The sequence below is a fragment of the Anomaloglossus baeobatrachus genome, chromosome 10 (assembly GCF_048569485.1).
Source record: "Anomaloglossus baeobatrachus isolate aAnoBae1 chromosome 10, aAnoBae1.hap1, whole genome shotgun sequence".
NCBI classification, from domain to species: Eukaryota; Metazoa; Chordata; class Amphibia; order Anura; family Aromobatidae; genus Anomaloglossus; species Anomaloglossus baeobatrachus.
Window position 1 is genome coordinate 62,378,913 of NC_134362.1, and position 23,326 is coordinate 62,402,238.

Consider the following 23,326-nt stretch of genomic DNA (forward strand, 5'->3'; position numbering starts at 1 on the left):
AAGGTATCAAAGAAAGGCTGTACGTGGCCGGCTGTGTATTTTGATTCCTCATTTTAACCATGATGTAATAAACATTAAAGGGAATCAGGCAGCAGGTTTTTGCTAAGTAGTTTTAGAGCAGCATGATATAGGAGCTGATACCCTGATTCCAGACATGCGTCACTTATTAGACTGTGTGTTGTTTCAATAAAATCAGTGTTTTATCAGCAGGAAATTATCACTACCACACCTAGTCCTTCTGCTCTGTATAACTGCTGTGTAACCACTGATTGGCAACTTTCTGTGTACATTGACAGAAAGCTGCCAATCAGTGTGCAGGGCTATACAGGTCTCGGCATTCAGAGAACTAGTGGATCTGTAGCAGGAAAAAAAGGGATTTTATCAAAATGACAGCAAGTAGCCCAGTAAGTGATACATTGCTGGAATCAGGATCTCTGTCCCTACATCATGCTGCTTTCAAATTACATAGGAAAAACCTGATGAAAGATTCCCTCTGCTTTGCTGGACTATTTCTAAGTTTGGCATTGAAAAGATCCAGGCAGATCTCCGTAGAAACTGTGAGTGCTCAACATGCTAGGGGTGAGCTGATCTTGGATCTTGAGGACTATGGATATATTGGTGTAATCACAATTGAAAAAAAACATTTTAAAGGGTTAATTAAAATTAAAATTTATAATAAAATAGGCATACAATAAAAGGCACGCTACTCTCAGGCGACAGCTGCTTTCTTTAGACTTCTTTGAAATGTGAAATCACAGTACAGATAAGTCTTCATGCAGCAAAATATGGAGAGCAGGTATGAGCACCAGCGACTATGTAAGGGGAATATGTGAAAAGCAGAAGCTGCTGTGTGAATACTGACATGAAAAATCCAATAGTTATTTTTCATGTCAGTATTCACACAGCAGTTTCTTCTTTTCCTATATTCCCCTTACATAGTCACTGGTGTGCATACCTTCTCTCCATATAGTGTAGATTTTTTAGGTTTTTGCACCCAGTTCAGACTCAGAATTGGTGTTTCATGCAGCAAAGTCTGCACCAAAATGTGCAGCTATTGATGCAGAACTGCGGTAGGTTTCCTCCCCGTCCCTCCTTTAAATTACAATGGGTGATATCCGCAATGGCTCAATTTATTATAATTTAGTAATTTATGTTACTTTAAAGCCACAATTAAGTTCCCACTTTGGATTCATGATGTAGCGCTCGCTCACTGCCCCTTAACTGGGATTAATGATTAGACCATAGGGGGGACCCAGGCTTACCCCTTAAGTATGAGGGGTTTGACTAAGCACCCACTGCGAGGCGGACGCCAGGTACCACTCCCAGGGCAGTGAGTGGGATTGTGGCAGTTGACTCCCAGGACAGGTGATGGACTCAGGTACAGGTAGAATGACTGAGGCAGACGGGTACGGACAGGTATGGTGGGCACAGCAAGGACAGTTATGGAAGGCAAGTACTGGAGACAAGCACAGGAATAACAGGACATTAAAGTGTTGCACAGGCACCTCCCCTAATGGGAGGATGCCTTAAATACACTGTGTCTCTCAGCCATAGGCTGAGAGGCATTTCCTGGAAATAGCGTGCCATGCGTTTAAGAGGAGGGCCGATGTGCGCATCTTAGGTGCACTCCCAGGGACCATGTGCGGCATGTAGAGATAGCGGGAGGGGAAGGCGGCAGCAGCAGCACACGCGGATGGCCGGGAAAGTGCAGGGGAGGATTCGACCGAGCCGGGGCGCTGAGTAAAGCCTGCTTTACACCATACGATCCAGCATACGATATCTTATGCGATCATACCCACCCCCATCCTATGTGCGGCACGCTCAATTTGTTGAACGTGTCGCGCAAACGATTAACCCCCGTCACACGTACTTACCCGTCCATACGACCTCGATGTGGGCGGCAAACATCCACTTCCTGGAGTGGGAGGGATGTTCGGCGTCACAGCGACGTCACGCAGCAGCCGGCCAATAGAAGCAAAGGGGCAGAGCTAAGCGGGACGTAAACATCCCGCCCACCTCCTTCCTTCCGCATTGCTGGCCGGGAGCTGCAGGACGCAGGTAAGATCTGTTCATCGTTCTCAGGGTGTCACACACTGCGATGTGTGCTACCCCGGGTAAGATGAACAACCTGACGTTCAATTTTTAGGAATTGAACGACGTGCATGCGATGAACGTTTTACCGTTCAATCGCAATCGCACGTAGCTGTTACATGCTACAATGTACCTTACGATGCCGGATGTGCGTCACTTACAACATGACCCCGCCGACACATTGTAAGATATATTGTAGCGTGTAAAGCGCCCTTTAGTCTCTGCAAAGATGCTGGCACTACTCATGAAATCTCATCCACAATACAAGTACTGTTATACTGGAAAATCCACTGCGTATCCCACCTGTGTGGATGTAACCTTATGACTTTGGTTACATGGCTTGAATACATGGTAATTATCCAGACAGAAAATCATTTATATATTGAAGTACAAATATGTGGAAAACAGTTTTTTTTTTATATAAAATCTGGTTTACGCGCTGTAAAAAAAAAAAATTTGCAGCAAAAATTGACCAGAACTGAGGGCAGCACGGTGGCTCAGTGGTTAGCACTGTATGGTGGCTCAGTGGTTAGCACTGTATGGTGACTCTCTGGTTAGCACTGTATGGTGACTTTCTGGTTAGCACTATATGGTGGCTTAGTGATTAGCACTGTATGGTGGCTTAGTGGTTAGCACTGACGTCTTGCAGTGCTGGGGGTCCTCGGTTCAAATCCCACCAGGGACAACATCTGTAAGGATTCTGTATGTTCTCCCCGTGTCTGCGTGGGTTTCCTCAGGAGTCTCCAGTTTCCTACCACACTCCAAAGATAAACTGATAGGGAGTTTGAATGTGAGCCCCAATGGGGACAGTGATGATTACATCTGTAAAGCTATATAGAATTATTAGCGCTATATAAGTGAGTAAAATAAATAAATGTAACAAGTTATACCGCAAAGCAAATGGCAAATTATGTGACAACATTTCCTCTTTCTTTCTTCACGTCTGGTTGAGCTTGATGGTCATATATCTTTTTTGCAAACATACTATGCAAGCAATAAAATTTCCATGTATTCGCCCGAGGCCGTGCACAGTGATGCCGTACACAGAGGAATTAATTAGTAAGTTTTACTCGCTTTTTGACACTGTGTATTTTCACAGCATTTTACAGTGCAAGCAAAGTGGATGGGATTAATACAAATCTCATATCCACTGTGCTTCTTTTTTGTGCTGCATATACTCACCTGCTGTACGCTGCATGTCAATTTCTCTTGCTTGTACGCTCAGTTTTCTGTGCAGAATTTCACTATAGACTTGCTTTAGATGTGGAAAATCCACAGGTAAAAAACACACGTGCATTTTTGGTATGGTTACGCTGCAGAAACACATAAAAGCGCATGTAATTCACACCTAATTACTGTATGTCGATACCAGGAAGTTTCAAAAACAAAACTGCTTTATTTAAAGGGAATTTCTCACCAGGTTTTTGCTCCCCCATCTGAGAGGAGCATAATGTAGAGACAGAGACCCTGATTCCAGCGATGTGTCACTTACTGAACTGTTTGCTGCCATTTTGAAAGAATCAATGTTTTCTCTGCTGCAGATCTAGCAGTTGTACACAGCTCACGAATATGCTGGACTACCTGCAGCACGACAAGTAGTCCTGTAATGATAATCTACTGCTGATTAATCAGTGATTTTATTAAAACTACATTAAGCAGCCCAATAAGTGACACATCGCTGGAATCAGGGTCTCTGCCCCTACATTATACAGTTCTCATATTAGGACGCAAAAACCTGCTGACAGATTCCCTTTAACCCCTTCACGACCTAGGATGTAACAGTACGTCTTAAATCATGTTGGGGTAATCACCGCCGGCTGCTGTGATGAGCCGGCAGTGATCCCCGCACATGTCTGCTGATCTGAACAGCAGACGTGTGCCTCACAGGCACGGGTGGATCCGCGATCCACCCGCACCTCTCAAACCCTTAAATCACGCTGTTAAAATGGGACAGCACAATTTAAATCGCCACAGCGGGGGAACGCACCTTTCCCCGCCACCATCGGAGGCCCCGTGACGCAATCAAGGGAAACCAATGGTTGTCATGGTAGCGACGGGTTATGTGATTACTCCTGTCGCTATTATGGTGTAGTTCCTGTTAGAGCCGACAAAGCATCGGCTGTAACAAGAACATTGCAGTTTTGCTGACCTGTGCTGTGCTGCTCTGATCAGGAGAAATGAATGCACAATCAGACTGCTGATCCTTATAGTGCCCTAGGCGGACTAGTAACATAAAAAAAAAGAAAAAGTTAAATAAAAGTTTTTTAAAACATCAAGAAAAATAAAAAACCTTTTCGCCCCATTGAAAAGTAAAGGGTTAAAAGAAAATTATTTATGTGTGTGTGTGTATATCTATATCTATATGTATGTATATATATATATATATATATATATATATATATATATATATATATATATATATATATAAATATATAGAGAGAGAGAGATTTTATTTCTATATATATATATATATATATAATGTATATAAACGCACACACACATTATTGGTTTCGCTACGTTCAGAAATGCCCGATCTATCAAAATATAAAATCAAGTAATTTGAACGGTATATGGCGTAGCGCCAAAGTTCAGTTTTTTGGTTGTTGCAAATTTTGCGCAAAATGCAATAATAGGCGATCAAAACGTATTTTCTGCACAAAAATGGTACCATGAAAAACGTCAAATTGAGACCCAAAAAATAAGCCATAACTGAGCCACATATCCCTAAAAATAAGAATGATGCTTGTCGTGGAAAATGGCGCAAAACGTGCACCACTTTTTTGGACAAACCTCTGAATTTTTTTTACCCGTTAGATAAAAGTAAACCTATACATGTTTGGTGTCTACGAACTCGTACTGACCTGAGGCATCAAACCCACACATCAGTTTTGCCATATAGTGAACAAGGTGAATAAAATACCCCCAAAACAATTGTGCAATCACACTTTTTTCTTTTTTGCAATTTTTCTGCACTTGGAATTTTTTGCCGTTTTCCAGTACTCTATATGGTAAAACTCGTCCTGCAAAACACAAGCCCTTATATGGCAAGATTGACGGAAAAATAAAAAATTTGCGGCTCTCGGAAGAATGGGAGTAAAGAAAGAATAACGGAAAATTGCCCAAGGGTGAAGGGGTTAAAGAATGGTGCACAAGACAAAGAGTCAAAAACGCGATAAAAACGCAAATAAACTATGGTGCAGAGATGGTGGAAAAATTTTGCAGCGTCAAAAACTGAACATAAACTGATTGTGGGAACGGAGCCTAAGGTAGCAGCAGAATCCTTCTCATATGATCATATGTGCACGGAATCAATGACACGGATACATTGTGGTCTGACATGAAGTCATCTATGTAATTCATAATTACAGCTCGGGGTAATAGCAGTGATCATTCTAACTGTTTATATAAGGTTTCCGGAGACTTGGTGCTCAGGGTCTCCATCTTCATCCACAAATTGCACATTACGGTGTTGTAAAGGTCTTAGAAGAAAACAGGCAGCAAATAAGATTGATTCAAGTTGTATCAGCTGCAGGATTCCTTATTGATTTGTTAACCAATTAATTGCTAGGGAAGGTGGTGGGGGGTCAACTGCAAAGCTTCACCAGTTTCTTTCAGCCCGTGCTAGAGACTGTGATGATGGTCCGAGATAAATTTGTGATTGGTTGAGAAGGGGGAAGCATCCTTGAGAGAGTGAGAGTGCTGAGCATGCATAAATAAGCCTGTAGGAGAAATCTCTTCCCTTCTCTCTCCTCCTCTCTCCCGCTTCTGAGTGGACCACAGAGAAACTGCTTCTGTGCATGCAAAACGGAGAGAGAGACGGGAAAATGTCAAAAGGGAGGGGGCGATACAAGGAGAGAGTGAGGCATTATCACTGAGATGAGAGCGGTGTGAATGAAGCTCACTCCGTGTGTGCGCAGACAAGAGAGGATCAGACAGGACCGGGCAGGAGAACAGCAGATTAGTCCTGCCTGCTGCAGCAGGGGACAGGGGACATGCCACCGGTACCCTCCCGGAACCAACTGCACCTCTGTCCCGAATTCAGACATGAGGTGGAGACCAGAGCGGATGTTCCCAAGTCATTGGTTTAGGGATTTTCTCTGTTTGGGGCAACTGGGACAACTCTCATGGCCACTATTGCTGAAGACTGGTGGGTAGAGTGGCACTCCGAATCCTAACTCTACTCTAAAAAGTGTTTCTTCGCTCTACACCTTCTGTTGACCATGGGACAAATTTTCCATTGGATAGATTGATACTGCCTATTAAGTTTAGGGGGGCTAAACTCTTCTACCTGCCAGTTTTATCCCTCCCCAATCCTGCCCCCTAAACTTGTGCAACCACCTGCGCCATGAGACGGTCGAGTACAGATGAATCTACTTACCATCGCAGTCCATCCCTGGACAGCAAAGACTACTCTCTTCCCCAGGGTGGTGCCTTCCGACGCTATAGCAGCCTCTACGGGGGGCAGTTTGGGGCATCCACAGGTGGCTCTTTCTTTGGGTTTCACACCAACCCTGGTCCCAAAGCTACAAAATCGAAGTACACATCCCCAAAGGGCAACAAGTACGTGGTGTTTTACCTGGATCTCTCCTTCATTTTCCTCCTAGAGCTGAAGAGGTGCAGGATGGCACAGAACTGCCTGCAGTGCATGAAATATCTCATGTTCGTCTTCAACCTCCTCTTTTGGGTAAGTTCCTGGGGGAGAATTGGACGGGAGGGGATTCTGAAATTTCCTTAAATGTACTTTGCATTGTAATTTCTCAATTATTTGTATATGTCTTGAAATGTCTATTTCCTATTGAAATTCCAAACAAGTTTTTCAATCATGGGTTAAATCTCCAAAGTGGACAAATTTGCTTGTTTTTAGATAAAATCGAAAAAAGTCTATTTGTATCTCTTAACTTTCTAGATACGGTACCTGAGCTGGGTCATCCTCATTTCTGGTTGAACTTCACAGAAAGTTTACCTATCCCTAAGTTTACTGAACATGTCTTAAAGAAGGCGATGAGATTGGTAAAGGATGAAGCGCAGGAGCATGATCTACTTTATTTCTTTCTTTAACCATTTATCTGAAGTGTTGTTAACCTTCTCTCGTCTATGAAAATGACATCAAATGTTCAGAAACTCATTAAAAACTGCTAAGACGTGATGAGCGCTTGATTAGTTCTTATGTGCTCATGCTCCAGGGCAATATGTTGTAAGACGACCATAACAGGCTCTTTTTTCCGGCATCTCAACCTTGCCATGGTGAGGTCGTCTACGAACCTGCTACAGTGGCATAATAATAATAAATCTTTATTTCTATAGCGCCAACATATTCCGCAGCGCTTTACAATTCAGGAGGTCTTATACAAACAAATAACAGTTATAGAAAATACAATGATTAGCGTAAGGAAAAAAAAAAAACCCTGCTCGTGACAGCTTACAAACCAAATCTGAAAAGTTATAAAATATTTTTTTTTCTTTCCAGAATGAATCTGTCACCCCCAGTGACTCAAGTGTCAGATACTGCATCAAATGTTATGAGCACTATAATTATGGACGGTATGCTCCAGACTTGTGCAGTCTGACATTTCACAGTACCCCTGTGTGCCAGCTATCCGGCTCATATTATTCCTGCAGCTCCGGTAGCCTGGTTCTGTCACTGACATCCATTGTATTCCTGTGTGTGTGTCAGATAAACCTGCCCTGCAGAAAGCCCCTGTGTGAATAATACGGCTGCATTCACCGCTGTGCCGAAGCCTTGACTGTTCTGGTACATTTAGGTGTAAATGAGTTTACTGCCCTTCAATTCCAGAGCTGTTTGTGTTCAGAAAAGCAGGCAAGTAATATGTCTTCTCCAGGCTGTGATACATATACAGAATGGATTGGCACCAGCGTGATAAGAGCTGTCAGGGGTTTAATGCTGGGGGTTTAGAGTTGATGAATGTGGAATTCAAGCCCATCAAAAATAATTCATGTCCTTTCTTTATATAACCTATCATTTCTGTTTATGGCTATCCCGGCTTGGGCCATAAACATATCGCGAGATAAATCTTAACACATGTAACAATAGACAATGAAAACCGCGCTGCGATCTGTGCGATGCAGTAAATGCTCCGGATGATGATTCCTGCTGTACCGAACGTGTCCAATAAGTCATCCTTTGTTATGTATCCCCCTCATTTGGGACACGTAGATCTCAAATCTAATCTGTCCAGTGTTGTAGCCCTTGTTAAAGACACCACCGCCAGGTTGTCAGAATTACTGTAGGACTGCAGTAGTTTAATACCTATATAACTACATACATGTACATGTGTGTGATGAAGGGGTCGTACACCGCTTAGAGACTTCTCTTTTTCTTATACGCATATATTTGTATCTAAAATAGTTTTTGCAATTGGACTACAATAAACATTTTGCACCGCTTCGTTTCTGTATACTCTTTATTAGTCTATTGCTGGCTGTAGAATGAGTTGACTGTGAGTTCATCAGTGCGCTCACTATGAGGAAGGGGTGTCACCGTTTAGAGACTTCTCTTTTTCTTAAACACATATATTTGGATCTAAAAATAATTTTTGCAATTGGACTACATTAAACATTTTGCACCGCTTCGTTTCTGTACACTCTTTATTATTCTATTGCTGGCTGCAAAATGAGTTAACTGTGTGTCCGTCAGTGAGCTCACGATAAGGAAGGGGTTGTCCACCATTTAGGGTCTTCTCTTTTTCTTAAATGCATATATTTGGATCTGAAAATAATTTTTGCAGTTGGCCTACATTAAACATTTTGCACTGTTTTGTTTCTGTACACTCTTTATTATTCTATTGCTAGCTGCAAAATGAGTTAACTGTGAATCAATCAGTGAGCTCACTATGAAGAAGGGGTTGTCTACCGTTTAGCGACTTCTCTTTTTGTTAATTGCATATATTTGGATCTAAAAAGTAATTTTTGCAATTGGACTACATTAAAAGGGAACCAATCACCAGTAATTTCCTATATAACCTAAAGCCAGTGATATACTAACACTATCAGGCTGATTCTATACATACCTGTAGTGGTCAGCTCGGATATTTAGGTTTTGAAATCCAAGAAAGTAAGGTTTATAAAATCCGCAGCTTCTTGAGTGACAGCAGCTGAGGATCAGATAATATCTGGGGGGAGTATTCATAGTTATCCCCTCCCCCTGTTAGAATTTGCATTAGTATTATACAAACAATGTAACTTTTCACTTCCAGGACCTGTGTAAGGTCATACCATGTGACCAAAAGGGGTGGGGCCTCAGCCAACAAATCTGATATGAGGAAGCAACATTTTCCTATTGGCTGAGGCCCCGCCCTTTCGGGTCACATGGGTATGACCTCCCCACAGGTCCTGGAAGTGAAAAGTTACATCGTTTGTATAATACTTATGCTAATTCTAGCAGGGGGAGGGGATAACTATGAATATATTATCTTCTCCTCAGCTGCTGTCACGCAAGAAGCTGCCGATTTTAAAAAATGTACTTTCTTGGATTTCAAAACCTAAACATCCGAGCTGACCACTACAGGTATGTATAGAATCAGCCTGATAGTGCCAGTATAGCACTGGCTTTAGGTTATGTACACAAATCCTGGTGATTGGTTCCCTTTAAACATTTTGCACCGTTTCATTTCTGTATACTCCGTATTATAATGTCAAATGAGTTAACTGTGAATCCATCAGTGAGCTCGTTATGACAATCTTAAGAGATTTTGTAGATCTCTTATATGTCTTTTCTGGGCTCCTGTTTGGTGATTAATTGACAACATACCACATCAAAGTTGAATGAGCAGGGAGGCAAAAAGTCTGTAAAAGACAAACGATGCAAAACCTTTACTGGAACCCAATTGTAAAAATGATTTTTAGCCCAAAGTACATGCAGTTAATGGAAAGAAAACAATAAAGCAGAATGAGTAAACTGTGAAACCATCAGTGAGCTCACTATAAGGAAGGGGTTGTTCAGAATTTAGGGTCTTCTCGTTTTCTTAAAAGCATATATTTGGATCTAAAAATTATTTTTGCAATTGGACTACATTAAAGGGAACGAATCACTAGGATTTTCGTATATAACCTAAAGCCAGTGCTATACTGGCGCTATCAGGCTGATTCTCTAATTACCTGTAGTGGTCAGCTCAGATGTTTAGGTTTTGAAATTCAAGAAAGTAAAGTTTATAAAATCGGCAGCTGAGTGACAGCAGCTGAGGATCAGATAATATCTGGGGGGTAGTCATAGTTATCCCCTCCCCCTGTTAGAATTAGTTTTTTTTTTATAAATTGTAAAAATTATTTTTAGCCCCAAGTACATGCAGTTAATGGAAAGAAAAACAATAAAACAAAAAAAAAACCTTTCGCCCAAGATAGATAACCTTTGAGAAGGTTTCACACTGGACTCAAAAGCCTCTATAAATGGAATCAATTTTAATGATGCTTCATTTCTCATGTATTGTTCTATACATCTGTTGCTGTTAATTATTTTCAAGTGTCTGGTTGGGACAAATGTGCATAATAGGGCAATATCACAAAAGAAATGAGAAGGTGAAAGTGATGGTAGCGCTCACCTGGAGGACTTTTGTAGGGACACCGCACCTATCAGCACCTTCGAATCCGCAGCTCCGAGGCCGGAGGAGAAATTATTCCAACGATTCACTTTAGGGGAGATATCACTGTACCTGGCCTCAGCTTGTTGGAATGAAGAATCCTCAATGGTATAAAATTAAGGTTTTTATTTCACCAATGTGTTTCAGCGCCAAACTGGCTCCTTTTTCAAGGTAAAAAACAACTCCTCAATGGCATAAAATTACCTTTAAAAAGGTGCTGAAATGTGTTAGGCTGCTTTCACACTGCATTCTGATCTCCGTTGAGTCGTCCCATCGGGGCTTCTTCCGTCTGAACCCCCAGCAAAATGGATTTCGCATATATGCGCCGATGGGGCCACTGGCTATAATGGTGCAGACGGAGCCACCGTTTGCAGTGTTGTGCATCATTTTCGGGAGTAGTAGTAGTAGACTACGTCTGGGTGTCCGCCTTCAGTAAGCGTATACTCCCAAAAATTATGCACAACAGAGCACACGGTGACTATATATAGTCAATGGCCCCGTCGGCGCTATGTCCGAAACCCGTTTTGCGGAGGGTTCGAACGGAAGCCCCGACAGGACCAGTGAACGGAGATCGAAACACAGTGTGTAAGTGGCCTTAGTGTAATAAAAACCTTAATTTCATACCATTGTGGCTTTTTTTTTTATCCTGATAAAGGTGCCAGTCCAGCGCCGAAACGGGTTGGTGAATAAAAACCTTTAATTTTATATCCTTGAGGATTTGGTTTATTATCTTGATAAAGGTGACAATAAGGTGCCGAAACGTGTTGATACAATAACCTTAAATGTTAAATCGTGGAGGATATGGTTTATTAGCGCCAGTCCGGCACTGAAACGTGTCGGTGTAATAAAAAACTTAATTTTATACCATTGATGATTCCTTCCTGCAAGTGCAGCCCAAGTACCGTCTGTGATTTCTAAACTAAAGTGAGTACGTCAATGCTTGAAATACTTACTTTTTTTTTTTTTTGTCAAGTTATTAGTTTTTATAGACCGTGTGGATCAGTGTACAAACTGATTGGGTTGGGATAACCAGTGCACATAAAACCATAGCAGGTGGATAGGATATCCCCTTAAGGCGGGCTTTGCACACTACGACATCGCAGGTGCGATGTCGGTGGGGTCAAATTGAAAGTGACACACATCCGGCATGGCATGCGACATCGTAGTGTGTAAAGCCTAGAGGATACGAATAACGAGCGCAAAATCATCGTAATCGTATCATCGGTGCAGCGTCGGCGTAATTCATAATTACGCTGACGCGACGGTCTGATGTTGTTCCTCGCTCCTGCGGCAGCACACATCGCTGTGTGTGAAGTCGCAGGAGCGAGGAACATCTACCGGCGTCACCGCGGCTTCCGTAGGATATGCGGAAGGAAGGAGGTGGGCGGAATGTTTACATCCTGCTCATCTCCGCCCCTCCGCCACTATTGGCCGCCTGCCGTGTGACGTCGCTATGACGCCGCACGACCCGCCCCCTTAGGAAAGAGGCGGGTCGCCGGCCAGAGCGACGGTCGCAGGGTAGGTGAGTGCATGTGAAGCTGGCGTAGCGATAATTTTCGCTACGCCAGCTATCACACGATATCGTACCTGCGACGGGGCCGGGGACTATCGCGTGCGACATCGCAGCATCGGCTTGCGATGTCGCAACGTGCAAAGCCTGCCTAAGAGTTTGAAAATAAGGTGCACAAGGATTTTTTTGAGTGATCACTCATCAGTATAGGCAACAAGACTTAGCCGCCGCTCACATCAGCGGTATTTTGCCGGAAAGCTGGATCCGGCACAAATGCGTTTCAGTTCCACTCATTTACAATGGAAGCGCAGCAAGATGCGGTCACATGCGGTTGTGTATGACGCACGCAATCACATGTGACCGCATCTTGCCATGATTCCATTGTAAATGAATGGAACTGAAACGCATTTTGCCGGACCTTTTTTTCCGGCAAAATACCACTGATGTCAGTGGTGGCTGACTTTTTACTTTTTCCCTGGAACGTTTCACTTTTTTCCTGGGCTGATTGTTTTGATTGAGACAAATTTTGGCAACTTTTTGAACAACTTAAAAAAGAAAATTGACAACATCTGAAGCTGACAACTAATAAATCTGGTTTCGAAACAATACCAAGATCTATCTCCTCAATCCACGTGGGCTTGCTGTTGGCTTAACAGAAAGGAGAGGTTGTTGTCACAGCCGTGTTGACCATATAATATATATAATCTATGGCAATGGAATTGAACTTCATGTAAGACTATGTGTATTTCTATGTCAAACTCATATGTCGTTCTGGATCTATTATGAGTTTGATCTCTCCTTGGGGGGAGCTACTTCTACTCACAAATTATACATTTTTCACACTCAACATTATTATGATCCTAAATGTCTTCTGCCCTAGTTTTTCTTCAGCTTGACTAACAAGGTTCCTGCACATAATAGTGATCAGCAATAAAAGTACCTGTCTAACATTTTGTGGGTCTAAATTGTTTTTCCACAATTGCGTTGACCCATCAAGGCTGGGCTCTCAAGACCTCTGAAGGTGTCCTGTGGTATCTGCCACCAAATCGTTAGCAGACGATCCTTTAAAGAGGACTAACCACCACGATTTTCCTATATAAACTAAACACAGTGCTATACTGGCGCTATCATGTTGATGTTAAATATACTTTTACTTGTGAGATTGGATGTATAGTTTCTGAAATACAGGCAAGTAAAGTTTGTGAAATGCACTGTTACTTGATTGATAGCATCTACAGAATATCTAATAGGTGGGTCGGGTTTTGCTAGTTATTCCCTGTCCTGTCCTTCCTCCTCCTGTCTCTGGTATTACAGGGGGATGAAGGAGGGAAGAAGGACAGGGGATGAGGAAGGACAGGGGCGGGAATAACAAGCAAAACCTGACCCACCTATTAGATATTTTGTAGCACCTATCATCAAATAACAGTGCATTTCACAAACTTTACTTGCCTGTATTTCAGAAACTATACATCCGATCTCACAACTAAAGGTATGTATAGAATCAGCATGATAGCTCCAGTATAGCACTGGCTTTAGTTTATATAGGAAAATCCTGGTGGTTGGTCCTCTTTAAATCCTCTAAGTTGTGAGGAAGGGATCTCATGGATCAGATGCACATCAATGAGCTTTGCTCGTCCATGACCTGTTCATCTTTCCTTCGATCACTTTTGCAACACACCCAAAAGATCTTCTATTTTACAAATACTCTGCCCTGGGCATCCGCTCATCACACTTTAGCCCTTGTCAGAGTTGCTCAGATCTTTGCACTTGTTCATTTTTCATGATTTTGAAACATCTACTTCAAGACCTGACTGTTCACATTGCCACTTGATGTGTCCCAGACCTTGACAGATGTCATTGTCGCAAGATGATCAATGTTCTCCACTTCACCTGTCAGTGGTTTTATTGTTACGTTTGATCCCTGTATATGCTCTATATTTTGTAGTTATAATGTTTCACCGTAAGTTTCCATTTCTCCCATTTTGTGGCCATTTCGTGCTTTGGCTGTACAGTGGCAAGGTTTAGATAGCTAGTGGCATGGTGAGGAGAACATTTACTTTCTATTGTAGAGTGTTTCACCAAATATGTGTGGTGTGTGTGTGTGTGTGTGTGTGTGTGTGTGTGTGTGTGTGTATATATATATATATATAATATATGTATATGTGTGTATATATATATATATATATATATATATATATATATGTATATATATGTGTACATATATATGTGTATATATATATATATATATAATGTGTATATGTGTATATATATTAATGTGTATATATATATAATATATATATAATATATATATATATATATATATATATATATATATATATATATATATATATATATATATATATATATACATAATGTATATTTGAAACCCGACGTTTCCATCCACCATCTAAAAAGACACATCTGCTGTTTTTCTCATTATCTGACATGAAATCAGAATAAACCTTTCCCATATTAGGTCAATTAGGAACCAACATTTATATTTACCAAATGCCAGAATAATGAGACAGAATATTTTAAGGCATTTTATGACTTTCTGCAAAGTCAAAGGTTTACATACACTAAGAGTACTGTGCCTTTAAATATGGCACAGCCCATATGATGATGTCAAGTCTTTGGAAGCTTCTGATAGGTTCATTGGCAACATCTGAGTTAATTAAAGACACACCTGTGGATGTATTGTAATGCACATCTGAAACACACTGCTTCTTTGTGTAGCATCATCCTCCGCACTAGTCCACAGGGGCCAGCCACTGTCCTCCAAAGTTACACTGTTATAGAACGAGGACAACAGTGATATACATTCCCTTAGTAACACCTGTTTAAACCATTAAGTTTCTTTAGGGTATATAATACACTGGATGTAATTGGAAGCCAGAAATAATCCACTGCAAAATTTCTATTGGATTTGCAATGGATCCCACTGAAACCTTGCTACTATAAAGGGTGAAACCGACTGTGAAAATCTGAAACATAAATTAACATGGTGTGGATTTATAATCGGCATTGCAACTCATTTTCTGTGCAGAGTCCACATAGATTTTTTACGCAGCTTGTAAAATGACATTTGCTAAAAATTTCATCCACTATGCTGGAAACTCTGATATACAGCATGTTTTCATCTCCCATTTCCAAAGAGAAAGTCTGCTGTGTATCCTGTATCCACTTCTGATATACAGTTACAGGCATTGTCCCAAGATCAAAGTTCATTTTAATTAATATATCTTGGAATAATAATAAGTTCCACAATTGGATGTGCTAAAAATAGTCCCTATTGTGAGATAATCCTATAAATATGCCCCTGCTATGTACTGTGTAATGGTTGTGTCTGACCATTGCAGACTTTGTTCCAGTTTATGGTAGGCACATATCTTCGCTCCTGGCTGGCACATTGCACAGCTCCTGTCCGGCACATTCCACAGCTCCTGTGTGGCACAATCCACAGCTCCTGTCTGGCACAATCCACAGCTCCTGTCTGGCACATTCCACAGCTCCTGTCTGGCACATTCCACAGCTCCTGTCTGGCACATTCCACAGCTCCTGTCTGGCACATTCCACAGCTCCTGTCTGGCACATTCCACAGCTCTTCTCTGGCACATTACACAACTCCTTGCCGGCACATTCCAGAGCTCCTGGCTGGCACGTTCCACGGCTCCTGGCCGGCGCATTCCACAGCTCATGCCCAGCGCATTCCAGAGCTCCTGGCCGGCACATTTGAGAGCTCCTGGCTAGCACGTTCCATGGCTCCTGGCCGGCACATACCACGGCTACTGGCCGACACATACCACGGACACATTCCGTTAAGCATAAGTCACTTATGATAAGTGAGTAGACAGACGAAACTACAGGGACTCACAGCTGCTACTTTCCTAGGTATCACATTTCCCTGCCTGAGATAACACATTTCCCTGACTGTTTTATCACAGGAATGAGAGGTTCTGCCATGTCACCAGTCCTGTGAGCTCATCTTAAATCTAGTCAGTGACATATAAGCTCAGCAACCACTGGAGGTCCTATCTATCGGACTTTATTTATGATGAGCTCAAAGGGCTAGAAACGCTGCAGAAACACTCACTTCTTTGATAGAACAGGCAGGGTAATGTGTTACCTCAGGCAGGGAAATGTGTTGTCTCAAAAAGTAGTAACCTATGCTTTCCCCCTGGCCAGGAGCTGTGATACGTGCTCACCATAAACTGCAGTAACTCTGTATGGTCAGACATGGCCATTACACAGTACATAGCAGGGGCGCATATATGATTATCTCAGCACAAAAACAGCATGTCAATTTAGTTGTGAGATTGGTTATATAGTTTCTGAAATACTGTATAGGCAAGTAAAGTTTGTGAAATGCACTGTTACTTGATTGATAGGTGCTGCAGAATATGTAATAGGTGGGTCGGGTTTGGTAGTGTTTCCCGCCCATGTCTGCTACCTGTCCTTCCTCCCTAATAACAAAGACAGGGGGGAGGAAGGACGGGCAGGCAGACAGAAGTGGGAATAACTAGCAAACTCAACCCACTTATTAGATATTTTCCTGCACTTATCAATCACAAACTATACATTTGCTCTCACAACTAAAGGTATGTATAGAATCAGCATGATAGCGGCAGTATAGCTTTAGGTTATATATGAGAATTCTGTTGGTTGGTTCTCTTTAAGGCTTGATGAATCGGCCCCTATTTTTTTTTTCTTCCCTAATTAGTCTTTCTCCTCTCATGCATTACACGAAAGCCCTTGTGTATTGGGAAGTAATTACATTGAACTCCATTTATATAATATTGGAAGGAAGTATATATCCAAGAAAAAGTATGTGTGTGTGTGTATATATATATATATATATATATATATATATATATATATATATATATATATAAATAATTTATACATATATATTTATCCAGCCCCATCCTGAGTGTGGGATCCATCCCCCGCCGGAGCGTCTGAGCCTGTCAGCAGGCGACTGTCAAAAAGTAGCGGTGCTGACTTTGTAAACTTTAGGGGTGAGTCAGAGCACGGCATATACTCACTGTGTGATACGGGCTGATGTGAAGTCTCTCTAACTGATATATATTTCATATGACACTAATATTGATCTCCAATTATACAGCGGCTTTGTGTTCTCTGCTGGTGGTATCTTGTGATCTGATTGTTAAGAACGGTGTAGACGTATAACATTGTTATCTTGTGTATTGTAGCATACCCTATTATTGCTGTTAATTAACTTCTGACTCTCATCTGATCCAGGGCGAGATTAAACATCCCAGGCAGTAACATTATTCTGTTAAATTGTATTTTAATCCTTTTTCAACATGAATAATTTAATTTGATGCAATTAACCTGTTTTTCTTTGCTGTATGTGGTGATTTGGATGCTGTTTGCACAATTGGGTAAATGTATCAATGCTGTATAATTTTAAATGGAATCTGTCAGCAGTTTTTTGCTATGTAATCAGACAGCGGCATGAAGTAAGGGCACAGTCCCTGATTCCAGCTATCACTTAGTGCAGCAGATGTAGAATCATAGTTGACATAGCAGAGCGCAGAAGGCTGAGCTGTGTATAATCCCGCTCACACCACTTATTGATCGCTTCCTGTGTACACTGTATATTGACAAAAAGCTGCTACTTAGTGCTGGGGGCGTGGTTGGACCAGAAGGCACGAGACACCTAGTCCTGTAGTGTTAATCACTTATTTTATTAAATTAGCCTAGTAAGTGGCACATCACTGGATTCAGAGTCTCAGCCCCTACATTATGCTTCTCTCAGATTCCATAGCAAAAACCTGCTAACAGATTCCCATTGACACTCATTCATGAACAATCTCTCTTCAGAACACTAGTTTTCCTAGAATCTTTCAGTATAAATATGCTCGTTCTTCAGGTGAAAAGACTTTTTGGTTTGCACAAAAGATCATCATTCTCGGCAGCACATCCTCCTTTGTACTCAGGACCTGCACTGCCGAGACCTATATCAGCCCATGTGCACTGACTATCTATTACGGATCATTCAGTGCACATTATTTACTGTGGTCTGCCTGTCTTAACAGGATGTTAAACGATCGCCGACAGTTGAATATTTACTGATTTGTCGGTCGTTTCTTGCCGCTGGACGCTCCATGTAAAGAAACGTTTACATTCTGCAAAGTCTTGAAATCATTTAGCCAAGTGGCTCATCCTGCTTGATAAATCTGACATACTTTTACACTGTTTAATCTTGTTTACATCACCTATTAGTTGGCTTACTTGTGCCAGAAATGACACCACCTATTAGTTGGCTTACTTGTGCCAGAAATTACACCACCTATTAGTTGGCTTACGTGTGCCAGAAATTACATTACGTTGGCTTATGTAGCACCCCTGAACCACTCAGGGCACTACTAGATACTGCATCCTCACCAGGATACAGGGCCTACCCCAGGGACCTGGAGCACAAGTGCCAGTGACATCTGCACATACCAAAATCCCAGTTTCCACTACACACCAGGGGTAATTGGCTAGTCAGACACCAAAGGGGATGGCCACCTAGAGGGCGGAGCCAGTCCAGGGGACTAGACAGCCTGGTGGGAGGGGAAAGTGAGCAGTCAAGAGCATTCAAGAGTAGAGTAGAGGAGGAGTGAAACGTGCCTAGAGCTGGGTCGTGTAACGGTGACCCGGGGGCACAGGGTAGGTAAACCCGAGTACCACTGGGACCAGAGCACCGACAGGGCACAGGGCCCTAGGTCAGGCGTCCGCTTCATGCGGTCTGGCAAATACCTGCACAGTGAGGTGACCTTCACGGACCGCACTGACCCACAGATACGGGGGCACCAGCAGTAAAGAGAGGATCAGGGTTCGGGACACAGACCAGCCCTACAGGGTCCACACTGCTCACTGTACAGACGTAGAGACTGCCAAAACAAGGACAGTCGGGCCCCAAACCAGCTCCAAGCTACGGGAACCCAACCACACTGAGTGTGCCGGGCACAGAGCACCCGAGTCATCAAACTGGCACTGAAACTACAGGGACCTGAACCAGCCGTCCAAGGGTTCAACTGTGAGTAAAGACTGTTACCTTGTAACCCACGGTGTGGCTTCCCTTCTTCAGCGAAAGTCTCCACCATACATCCCCCTGGGCTCAGCCCTACCTGCGGAGGGCCTACCACCACAGCTGCCATTAGCACCAACCTTAGGGATAACCAACTAAGCAGCCGCGGTTCCACCATCTTAACTGCAACCCGCAGGTGACGTCACACCAACGACTTTAATCTCCCCTGTAAATACTCCCCTTTAAATAAGCGTCCCCAGCGTCATGGATCCGGGCAACGGCCAGCAATCACCCGTGACACAGCATCCCCGTAAATATACGGCCCGGGACCGAGTACCTCATAGCCCTGGGCAACACACTTACTTGTGCCAGAAATTACACCACTTATTAGATGGCGTACTTCTGCCAGAGATTACGCCACCTATTAGTTGCCTTACTTATGCCAGAAATTTGCGCCACACTTTTGGTGCATGCTGTGTTATATCAGGCCATGTCCGCATTTAAACAAAGCCTCACCCCTTTTCAGAGAGACCATGCCCCTTTTATGAACAAATCACAGAATGATCCTAAATTAATATGAAATCATTGAAGGATTTTTTGGCACAAATTGCCCCAGAATTCTGGTAGATTGATACATTTTCCCATTGTGCCAACAAGTAATACAATTTTTTTTGTATTAGTTTTACTTATTTTCTTCATGAAGGTCGATTTCCATTAAATATTATTAAATTTATCTATTAGATACTAAAGAACGTATGTTTTTAATTGGAGCCATTTTTTCTTTTAACTCTTTTTGTGTCTAGATCTTGTTCTTCCATCATGTTTATGACGACCCATGCTGTTTTTTTAATTTCCTCACCGATCGTCCAACTTACTTATTAAATTCCGGTGAAAATAGTTACTTCTATTTTGCCAATTATTATTATTTCGCCTGCATAATAGCAGAAATCACTGTATATACAAGGATCTGGACAGTTTGACAGATCTCCTGGGCATGTGAGCCCTGGATACATTAGGAGGACTCTGCGAGAGAATAAAGCCTCATATAAGTGTTTTTTTAGTTAATCCTTATAATTGCTAGTTTAGTGGGAGCAGCTACTTATTATAATGAGCCGTCTAAGTAAATGACAATTCGCAGGATTCATACTGATGTGGACTTTCTGGAACAAACTCCACACAATGCAGTAATCCCTTTCAGCTCCTACGACGTTTTAGGAGCAAATTTGCAATAACTGCGTATTTCCGTGCTTGAAATGGTACAAACAAGTGTTTGCAATCAGCTAAAATGTCAGCTCTCTGATGAAAGGGTTTTTAAGCATGTTAATAATCATTTACCAGCTACATCAATGTCATCAATGTAAAAATGTTTAACTACCTGGAAAAAATCATATTAATTTTGCTTGTATATTGTGATAAGCAAAAAAACCGATCTAATTGTGGAAAATGGGAAATTCTCCAGTAATGACCTCCCACCAGTGTCACAAGCTCAATGAGGACCTGCCATAGCTTGGCATCCTCCTGCCTGAAGTCTGTTTATATACTCTATATCCTTTTCATTCTTTCTTTCCTTTTTTTTTTTTTGAAGATTTTTGCCTATTAGGTGTAAACGTTGCTTACCGCAACCCGGGGGTTTCACTCGCTTGCAGCGGTGCTAGGCAGCTTAGACAACATAGGTATCACCGTCTCTTATAAAAGCAGCAGTTTATTTATTAGACTCAACATAAACTGCTCAACAAAATGTAACAAAGCCTCTCCTGGCTTAAAGGAAAATATAACATCCACATACCGTGGGCTTCCAGTCCAATTAAGTGTCCATAGTGGATTCTCCACACTCTGGCTCCAGCCAGCAAACACAAGTCACTGTGGTTGCTTCTGAAGCCTCCAGCCCTCTCCAGCCAGGCTGCAGTATTTTCCCCAGTCCTCACCTGGACTGATTTCCAGGAGTCTCTCTTCAGTCTTCACACAGACTGAGATCTCCAGCACACATCCTCCATGTGCAGCACTCTCAGGCTTCCCCCTGTTTCTAAAACTAACAGTCTCTTAAACCCAACCGGATACACCCACAGGTGGAGGTATGTGATTCTCCAGCTCTGTCCATCACACTGGTCACAGTTTAAAGGGAACCTAACCCTTCATTACAACCCAAGTTCTGTGGAACTACAGGTCCCACAGTCACACCTTCAGTTCAATATCACAGGGGGATCCTTCTCCACTGCGACCATCCACAACATTGGTGGTTGCTACCTCACATAGGCTAAGAACTTACTGGCATGTAGTTACTAACTTCCTGCCTGTTCTGCCCTACAACGACCTCTCCCGGTTGAGGCTGCAATTATCTGTTTTCATTTGACCTCACGTCAACAGAGCAGCTCTTTCTCTTCCGTGCTGCTTCGTCAGCAGGTCATCATTGCCAACCAACGTCTTACTGATTGACAGCTGGCTGCCCACAGTGAAGCAGTGGGGAGCCGGTTGTCAATCCGCATGACGTCAGCAGCGACACCCCATTGACAGAACAGAACAGAGTGGAAGAGAAGGTGCTGCACTATCGACTTGACTTTACCGGAAGCAGACGAATCACCGGCAGGAGCGGACCTTGATCACTCTGAGCCGGAAAAGATCATTACAGGGGCAGAACAGGCAGGTACGGTAGGAACCAAAGTATGTGTTGCTGGCAGTTATCGGTAACCGCCAAGCTGTGTGCCATAGACAGCAACCTCCAAGTTGTGACCCAAAAACTGTAACTACCAAGATGTAATTTAAATCCTGCAAACACAAAACTAAAGGGTACTTTACACGCTGCAATATCACTATCGATATCGCTAGCGAGCGTACCCGCCCCCATCTGTTGTGCGTCACGGGCAAATCGCTGCCCGTGGCGCACAACATCGCTTACACCCGTCACACGGACTTACCTTCCCTGCGACGTCGCTGTGGCCAGCAAACTGCCTCCTTTCTAAGGTTCGTTAGGCGTCACAGCGACGTCACAAGGCAGCCGTCCAGTAGAAGCGGAGGGGCGGAGATGAGCGGGCCGAACATCCCGCCCACCTCCTTCCTTCCTCACTGCAGGCGGCTGCAGGAACGAGGTTTTTCCTCGTTCCTGCGGTGTCACACATAGCGATGTGTGCTGCCGCAGGTACGACAAACAACCTCGCTACTGACCAGACAACGATTTTTGGTAAGTGAACGACGTCTCACATACCAACGATTTTTTGCCTCTTTGCGATCGTTTAAGGTCGTTCATAGGTGTTACACGCTGCGATGTCGCTAACGACGCCGGATGTGCGTCACAAACATCGTGACCCCGACGATATATCGTTAGCGATGTTGCAGCGTGTAAATGGCCCTTAAGTATTATTGCTGGTAACCTCTACAGCAGACCTGGGCAAGGGGCGGCCAGCGGGTCACATCCGGCCCGCCTGCTCTCTGTGACCGGCCCGCCCGTCTTCAGCCGGTGCAGTGGAGCCGGGCTGCAGCGTGCCGAGCAAGGAGAGATCCTGTGCAGGTCCGCACAGTCAGTGCAGGCAGCGGAACGCAGGAGTCTTTCCTCTGTTCCCTGCCGGCACTAATTGTCAGTGACACACGCGCACGCTCTGACGTTGTCAGTACTGCGCTGCGTGTGTCATTTCAAAAGTTCCCGCCGGGCAGGAGAAGAAGCAGCACAGCAGACGGAATAATTCATCCTGCACTGTAGGACCTGCGATGATGTCACGCCCATGTGACTGTGTGGGAGGAGACACGGGATGCCGGGCAGAAAGCAAAGATACTGAATCCTGAAGGAGATGTGGACACATGATGACTGGTAATAAGAAAAGAGGGGACATGAGGGGGAGGGGGGCTGCAGGGTGAGGGCCATATGTGGGAACATGGGGCTGCAGGGTGAGGGCCATATGTGGGAACATGGAGCTGCAGGGTGAGGGCCATATGTGGGAACATGGGGCTGCAGGGTGAGTGGCATATGTGGGAACATGGAGCTGCAGGGTGAGTGCATATGTGGAAACATGGAGCTGCAGGGTGAGTGGCATATGAGGGAAGATGGAGCTGCAGGGTGAGTGGCATATGAGGGAAGATGGAGTTGCAGGGTGAGTGCATATG

At 43.2% G+C, this 23,326-nt stretch overlaps 1 protein-coding gene across 5 annotated transcripts in view; it reads left to right on the forward strand.

The window, feature by feature from the left end:
* TSPAN4 (tetraspanin 4) overlaps nucleotides 1–23,326 on the forward strand; it is a 732,067-nt gene that overhangs the window by 418,413 nt on the left and 290,328 nt on the right. For 4 of the 5 annotated variants that reach the window (XM_075326919.1, XM_075326922.1, XM_075326921.1 and 1 more), the window contains one exon: nucleotides 6,696–6,775. In XM_075326919.1, the coding sequence (XP_075183034.1) occupies nucleotides 6,713–6,775 (63 nt within the window). In that variant the 5' untranslated portion in view covers nucleotides 6,696–6,712. Of the gene's footprint in view, nucleotides 1–5,814; nucleotides 6,776–23,326 lie in introns of those variants that run through there. The other variant, XM_075326918.1, reaches the window with a different exon arrangement.